The following is an 8,609-nucleotide window of genomic DNA, read 5'->3' on the forward strand; positions in this document are numbered from 1 at the left end:
AACATCAATGTATTGTCAATATCCTCTCCTTTCATTACAACAGAGGTTCGAACGATCTCATTGGTTCTTATCGTTCAGTGGGTGAAACCTACCTCTTCTCCACTCAGCCCTGATTTACAAAGACCCTAGTGAGTAGCCTTCATAGGGAGAAAACACAACTCTTTTTCTATGTTGTGTGAATATCATTGTATTGTGAATATCCTCTCCTTTCACTACAGCACACGTCCTAACTCTTCGCCGGTCAGCCTGAATGAATTTGGTGCCATTCTGCTAATACCCGCCCTCGAATGATCTGATTGGTTGTGACCTCATCGCTAGGGGCGTGGTTAGGGGCAAGGAAACGCTCTCATTGGTCGAGAGGTGCGGGGTCAAAAGGGCAACTAAGATCAAAGGACCTGTCAAGTTTGATGAGAAGGTGTTCATATTACTCTTTCCTCCCCTTGATACACATCTTTTGTTGATTTTAATATTTCCTTAAGTTGTGCATATCTCCTTAAAATATTGTATTTACTGTGTCAGCTGCGGTTATTAGGGATCTGCCAGTCAAACTATGCCTTTATGTACCTACAACTCATCACACCTCCCTTTCTCTCATTATGTTGCTTGTCCTTAACCCTAATCAGTCTTTTATTACTTTGACGAGAATCGCAAACACGCTCATTAAAAAGGGACAAAGTGAATAACTGAACTAATAAATCAAAAAGCTGACAAACATTGTTTGATTCCAGAAAAGTAGAGGTAGTCTTTCAGTTTCATCTTTCATCAAAAAAATCTTGTAAACATGCTACTATTGCTATTTTTATTATTGTTTACAAGTTGTTAAAACATTCACTTACTTGTTATCCCTTTAACAAAACCATAGCTTCAGTTAACTGTGTCAAAGTCATAGTCAGACTTACCAGTCCACCCAGCACAGAGTACATTACAACAAGCAGGTCTAGGGTTTGGTCTGGCTAAAGCTGGGTCTCTGCAGATGAAGCCTTGCTGTGAACTCTTAAGTAATAAGCCAGCATTACTATAGCTGCCAGAATCACCATCTGGAAGAACAATAACTTGAATACTACTTTGTTGGTGTCATGTCCCCAAAGTATTCCAGGGGAGATTGGGACCAGCAAACTAAGAAATAGCTAAAAACTAAAAAATTACAGTGTAAGCGTGGTTGTCAGGCCAAAAACCAGAACAGGGTTTATTAGCCACACTTGTGGCAATTACAGCAAAAAGAAATGGAGAGAACTTAAAGCAAGCCTACCAAAAAGGTAGGCTGAAAGCTAAAGATGCTGAAAAACTGAAATCAGGTCACAAGGTCACCATTTAGGAAAGTAAAGTGAAAGCTCAGGGAAGATCTGCTAGGCATGCACCCTTGCCCTTCCACCTCAGCCTTTATACCCAGCTTGATTTTGATTGCATACAGGTGCGGACCACTGCAGGAGAGGAGGGACTGACACAGATACATACATTTGGAGATAAAAGAGAGACACTGGGCAGATTACTCAATTGTGTACACTATATTTGGAGTTAGTGAACACACGCTTTTTAAAAAAATAATGCTTACATGTGGGAATGTTTGAGGATACAGTTGGGAGGGCCATGCATACACCTCTCATGCAGCTCAGGCCTGATGTGTGGCACATCTGCAGCATTACTTTATTCACTTTTTTTAAAGTCTCATTCAGATCTCTATAGACGCTATAGATCCTATAATGTAGGAAAGGATGATTGCAAGAGACAAAAATTGGTTAGGTTATATTTACATTTCTCATTTTGTGAGACATTTTTATGTCCTTGTATGTGTGTGTGCATGTGCCTTGGGTATGCCTTCGGTGCTTTTTCACATCTGATATACCTGAAAACACATAACTTTAAAACATTTTTATTACTTTTCATTATTGGTCACATCCTGTATGATGGTGCTTTATCATTTCAGTGACATGGGATGCTGACAGGCTTTAAACCAGTAGCTGGACTCCAACCTGCTCCAGAGAAACACAGCAGTGTCATCCTGGTTTCCTGCTGATCTGCTCTTTAATAAATAAAACATATAATAGCATTCAGGAAAGAAACAATCCATAAGCCAGACAGTGACATACTGAATGCGCATGTGTAAAGTCACCACTTCATGTGAATAGATCCAGACAGTCACCCAGCTCTTGCACACTGCTTGACTCATCACCATGGCAACAATCTGTCTGATGTTCTCTTTTCCGCCTCCGCTTATATACACTTGTTTCTCTCTCTGCTCCCTTTCCATTTGATAGTCTGTTTGGGAGATGCTGTGGGTCCCCTGGGCTGGGAAGATCTGGGAATTGTAGTTTTTGTGCCATCAAAGCAGACTCAATATTCTGGTAGAACCTGGACATGACAAAAAAGGCAGAAGACCTAGCAGCTGTGCTTAAATTCAGTGGTTTAATATTAATTCTGTTGAACAGATTAGTAAAAACTTCATTTTATTTATAGGAATATTCACTGAATAGGAGAAAGCCAGCCAGCATACTGACCTTTGGATACGTTTGAGGTTCTCCTCCATCTTCTGATTGGCTATATCAGTTAAGAAGCTGATGTACTCAAATCCAGCCAGGAGTTTTCCGTTGTGGCTCAGGGGAACCTCCAGGCTGTGGGTGCCACGGACCGCCTAGAAGGACAAAATAAAACAGGAGGACCCATTTACACAACATATGCAAGTTTCATATTTTTATTTCTATCTTATAGACTGTCCAAGGTTCATGATTTTTGGGTACTTGAGCTTAATATTTATTGGAATATAATATTTGGTAGAACAGCCAATTCACTCGAGATTTGGAAACATACCGTGATTATCTTTCCCGTCTTGCTCACAGTCAGACCAGAGTTTCTGAAGCCTGAGTTGACAGCCACTGCATGCTGGAAGGAACAAAGAATTTTGATAGCCAATTGGTCATTTTATCTTTACTCATGTGTGAGACATTTTTAGCCAATCTAATCCAATCAAACATCTGCTTTAACCAGTTGGGTTGAGAGAGGGAGAGAGAGAGGGTGAGAGGGAGAGAAACACGGGGGGGTGGGGGTGATGCTGCATGAGGTTCATAGAAATATGGGAGCAGCAGGCGTTGCAGGAACATGGGGTGCCAGTGACTCACCACCTGCAGGATGAGGACAGGGAGTGAGAGGAGAGGAACTGGGAGAGACTTTGGGAAATCATGGTTAGTAAATGGAAGAAACATGGAAGGGGGAGGGAGAGAGAGGTGCTCAGTCCTTTCCCCAGCAGTCTAAGCCTATAGCGGCATAGGTAAGGAGTAAGTGAATTTTGACTTTTTAACTATAAGCTCTGTCATATAGAAAAGTTTTAAGCCTGGTCTTGAAAATTGCTAAGGAGTCTGCCCCCCAGACCGATACTGGAAGCATTCTGATAACTGAAAGATCTGCCTCCCAATTTACTCTTGGAGACTCAAGAAACCACAAGTAAACCTCCATCTAGAGAGCAGAGTGGCCTACTAAGACAGTAAGGAACTATAAGCTCTCTGAAATATGATGGAGCTTGGCCATTAAGAGCTTAATATGTGAACAGAAGGATTTTAAATTTTATTCTCAATTTCACCGACAGCCAATGAAGATCAGCTAACACGGAAGAAATATGATCCCGTTTTCTAGTTCCTATTTGTGCAGCAGCATTCTGAATCATTTGAAGGCCTTTCAGAGATTTGTTTGGGCATTCAGATAGTAATGAGTTACAGTAGTCCAATCTAGAAGTTACCCTACTGACTTGTTTTATGTGAGGGACAAAAGACATGTCCTGGTCAAAAGTTACTCCAACATTTTTGATAGTGGAGCTGGAAGCCATAGTAATGCCATCTAGGCTGGTTGATGATTAGATGATTAGATAGGGATTCCCTAAGGTGCTTAGGGGCCAAGCACAATAACTTCAGTTTTAACAGAATCTAGAAGTAAAAGGTTACGGGTCATCCAGACTGTTATGTCTTGTGTTTCCTGATAATGTTGCCCAAAGGAAGCAGATATAGTTTGAAGAGGATTGGTCCAAGTACCGAGCCCAGTGGGACTGCATAACTGGCTATAGTGTGTGAGGAGGAGCTATTGTTGACATTAACAAACTAATGTCTATCTGATTAATAGGGTTGGAACCACCTTACTGCAGTTCCTTTAATGCCAATTTCATGTTCCAGTCTCTGTAGTAAAACGTTACGATCAATGGTGTCGAATGCAGCACTGAGATCTAAGAGGAGAAGTTTCTGTGCTGTGATGAGTTCTAAAACCGTTCCTTTGCAGATGCTCATATAATTAGTTTGCAACTGCTTTTTTACGCATCACACTTTAGCCTTAGCCAGAACTACGTAAGTGGAAACAACATAATTTCACCATAAACCTGCTGCGACCAGGTGCTTCTCACAAGATTTCTGACAGAGGAGTCAAAAGAATTATCAGAAGACTTATCCAAGAGCCAAGGACCACTTGTGGCTTTAGAAAGACCTGGAATTAGCAGGTACAATTGTTTCAAAGAAAACCATAACACACAGCCATGTCCTGTATGAATACTCAACATGCAAGACTCCATTGCTGAAGAAGAAACATGTTGAAGCTCATTTAAAGTTTACTGCACAACATTTAGACAAGTCTGTGAAATACTGGGAGAATACAGTTTGGTCAGATGAGACCAAAGTTGAACTCTTTGGATACCATAATACACACCCTGTTTGGAGGTCAAATGGCACAGCATATCACCCCAAAAACACCACACCAACAGTGAAGTTTGGAGGTGGGAAATTCATGGTGTGGGGCTGATTTTCAGCATACGGCACTAGCAAACTTCATGTAATTGAAGGAAGGATGAATAGAAAAATGTACCAAGACATTCTTTATAAAAATCTGCTGCCATCTACCAGGATGATGAGGGTGAAACAAGGGTAAAGATGAAGATGAAACATTTCAGCAAGACAATGATCCCAAATACTCAGCCAAGGAAATTCACAGAAAAAAATAAAGCTTCTAGAATGGCCCAGCCAATCACCTGACTTGGATCCAACAGAAAATCTATGTTCATAGAAGAGGCCCATGGGACCTTCAAGATTTGAAGACAGTCTGTGTGGAAGAATGGGCCAAAATCACACAATGCATGCAACTAGTTTCTCCATCCAGGAGGCGACTTGAAGCTATGACCAACAAAGGCTTTTGTATTGGATCTGAATCAGAATCTCTTTATTCGCCAAATGCACAATGTACACAGGAATTTGTCTTGGTGTAACAGCGCCGTATGACAGGAAATTTAAAGATGTGAAAAATACGTTTTTTAAGAAAAAAGAAAAAGTTGTCTTAGCAATAAAAAATAAGTTGTGCTTTTGAGAATATGTACAATTTAGGTGGGATATATATATACACATTAAGAAATTCAAGTGTCTTTGGCAATTGTGGGGGATGGGGGACTAAGAGGATTTGTTGAGGAGGGAGATGGCCTGGGAGAAAAATGATGCTTGAGGGGAGAGGACACAACCTTGTGGAGCTCCGGTGTTGGAGGTGAGGAGGGCTGACAGATGGCTGTCAACCGGCACTTGCTGCTTCCTGTTGGTGAGAAAGTCCGTAATCCACTTACAGAAGAGGCGGGGTACCTGCAGCTGTAGCAGCTTGGTATGCAGACAGCCTCGGAGGATTAATGTTGCTAAGAACTAAAATGCTGTGCTAAAAAGAGGTGAGTTAAGAGTGAGTGTTATCTTCGAATTAAAGAGGAAATGTTATAATTTGCATGGACATTTCTGAGTACAATGAAAGTAAAAGAAGTAAGGTAGAAAAAGTGAATGTATATATTGTATACATGGTTGTATGCTAGATATACGGTTGATGTTGGTATCAGTGTTTGTTTTCAAGCTTGACTGTATGTTTATGTGTGTATGAATAAATAAAAAACTTCAATGACAAAAAATTATGGGTAAGTTGAAATTACGTCAAAAGATCAATGTAAATTGTTCCCTCAGTTTTCTATGTTGACCCAGCAAAACAATTTTTAGAGTGTGTAAGCTGATAACAGTTCTGTGTTTTCCTTTTGAATTTCCCAGAGGACACAGGATGTTTTTGCTTTAGTTTACCACACCATGATATTAATTGCATACATCACTATTAAAAACTGACTTTTTAGACAAAGTTACTGTCACCAGCACCACTGAACTGCCCAACCAACGCATGCAGGAGCAGGGCAGGACAGAGCCCCTCGCCCCCCCCGGTGCTCCCCTGTCCACCATCCACCCTCCAGAGGCAACCCAACTACCCAAGGAACCCACCTGGATTTCCGCACACTTTGGGTGTCTGATGATGACTGACACAAATGATTCACTTCGGTGAGCGAATCATATAGACTCAAGTAAGTAAAATGAATCGGGTTTTCCATCAATGCATCAAAACCATCTGCTGTGTAGTCCCAGGGCCCAAATGGCACAAATAACATTAAGTGAAAGTTCCTCCTTTCCTGTGCTTTCTTTATCCCTGTTGAGAAAGCATACATTGCCTCTTCATGTGCTGGTGGTGCTTTGGAATTAGGGAAAGAAACTCATTGTAGCATCAGCCCCATTTCAGTTTATGTTACACTCTTTCAAATCTCTGCAAATTCACCTTCACAGAGGACTGAAATGAGTGGAAAGCACAGGTTTACTAAAGCCTACTAGATAAATGCTACCTGACCAGGTAACAACTGTTACAAAGAGCAAAACACACTCAGTAGTAGTGTAGATGATAACTGCATGTCGGGCTGACACAATTACTTCACTGTAATTTCCCTGCATTACAGACAAACTGTCCACTTACCATGAGTTGTGCATCTTCCAGTCTCCTACACTGAACATGGAGTACAAAGGGCTCAAACTTCAACACAGCATCTCTGCTTGACTTGGCCAGACCAGTCATCTGAAGAACAAAGTGTACCAGGTTTGAAATTATATCAATGTTATAATTTAGACTGAGAGAAGTGAAAAGGTCTACCATGACTCACCAAGTCATCAGATGTGCATTTTTTGTGTGAGACAAACAACCAAATACAATTCTTCTTCTGGACATCACTCTGTGGAGTCTGCAGGGAGAAGGCAGAGACACAGATGTTACAACTTAAATCCTCCAGGTGATTCGATTCAAAGGGATGGGACTCTTAGTCAGAGGCAAAACAGAACAAACATTCTCGTACCCTGTCGATGAGGATAATTCTCCCGGAGCATGAGCTGGTGGTGAAGAACTCATCCGTGTCGTTTAGGAGAGAGACGACGTGTTCAATATGTCGATCCACGATGCCCTTTTTACTCAGATCCATTTTGTTGAGACACTGTGCCTTCCACTGACTGAAGTTTTTTTCCATTGCCGTCACTTTGTTCTCTCCGAGTTGATTCGTTTTTACCTCGGTCATGTTTATTTACTTCCTTCTTCTTCTTCTTCTTCTTCTTCTTCTTCTTCTTCTTCTTCTTCTTCTTCTTCTTCTTCTTCTTCTTCGTCTCTTTATCCTTGGATTGGATGGTGTATGCACAATACTACCATCTAGTGGACAGGAAAACATGACATTCCGAGTGGTTCTAAAATATATTTGTGATCTCAGTAAGGACTGGCGACTTGGCAAGGTTTTTATCCCGCCCTCGACTAATGTAAGTTGGGATTGACTCCAGCAACCCACGTGAGAAGTACTTGAAGATGAATGAATATATTAATTTTATTTACTGGCTGAAAGGAAAACACTGTGAAGAAAAATTAAGAGCACATAAAGGAACTTTCAGCATGACGTTAAATCAGGGAGGCTAAATCAAAGTGGTTGAGTCATGGTGCTGTTTGTGTATGGTAACGTGGTTGATAGGGTTGATGAGATAAAATATGAAATTATATGTGATCAGTCTGTCCACTTAACAGAGAATTGGAAAATCAAAACTGCAAAGGGTATCTTCTGAGTATTTCTAAATTGAAGAGAGGAAGAGCGAGGAGGGAGGTAGTTATCCCCTGCTGGACTGACATGGTTTCCTGGCCCAAAAACTATAAGTAGTAACAGAGCAGAAAAACAGGAGAAGCAGAAAGTGACACACGTGCAGGATATCTACCACGAAGATATTATGAGGATCAGACCACAGGTAGTCTCTCCTCTATCCTTCGCTGTTTAATTAACCTGTTGTGGTGACGACTAACACTAGTGTAAGCTTCCTGTGTAGTGTAAGCACTGACATAGCAGTGATCCAGTAGAGATTGCATATAGGTCTATTAAGATGACAGTGAAATCACATCTAGCAAGGATATCACAGCAAGACAGAGGGAAAACGCTGGAGGGAGTTCCTGTCCTGGTATCTCTGTTATTGTGGGAGATTTTAGAAAAATATTATTAATGCAGCCACCCACACTGCATCTGACAACATAAACCCAAGCAGCAATATAAATACAGAGAATATTACTGTGTTTGGAAGTTTAACAGCAGAAATGTGCAGAATTTAAAGTACCAGTAACAGCAGTTTATTTTTCAACCTAACTGGGTAGCTAAAGACTTGTCATGGTGAACTATAATCATAAGTTTGACAGAAGGAACCGTTATTTCACAGTTTCAGTAGGCATTTTGTGCCTGTTATCATTTTTTAATCAAGATAAAAAATTCAATGAAAAATGGTGGCCATTGCTTT

General features: G+C 40.9%; 1 protein-coding gene across 2 annotated transcripts; it reads right to left on the reverse strand.

Annotated features, from left to right (window-relative positions):
* Positions 1-876: 876 nt before the first annotated feature.
* On the reverse strand, positions 877-7,407 carry tyw3 (tRNA-yW synthesizing protein 3 homolog (S. cerevisiae)). Of its 2 annotated transcripts, XM_029524960.1 has the most exons (7): positions 7,151-7,407; positions 6,962-7,039; positions 6,778-6,876; positions 2,806-2,877; positions 2,496-2,629; positions 2,111-2,349; positions 877-2,020 (listed from the first exon to the last, which is right to left on the reverse strand). In XM_029524960.1, exons 1-6 carry the CDS (start codon positions 7,364-7,366, stop codon positions 2,115-2,117), a joined length of 834 nt encoding a protein of 277 aa, XP_029380820.1. In that variant the 5' UTR covers positions 7,367-7,407; the 3' UTR covers positions 877-2,020; positions 2,111-2,114. The 2 variants fall into 2 exon arrangements, with proteins under 2 accessions (XP_029380820.1, XP_029380819.1); XM_029524959.1 differs by having other exon boundaries at positions 881-2,349.
* Between the last annotated feature and the right edge of the window lie 1,202 nt (positions 7,408-8,609).

This window comes from Echeneis naucrates, chromosome 17 (genome assembly GCF_900963305.1).
Source record: "Echeneis naucrates chromosome 17, fEcheNa1.1, whole genome shotgun sequence".
Classification (NCBI taxonomy): domain Eukaryota; kingdom Metazoa; phylum Chordata; class Actinopteri; order Carangiformes; family Echeneidae; genus Echeneis; species Echeneis naucrates.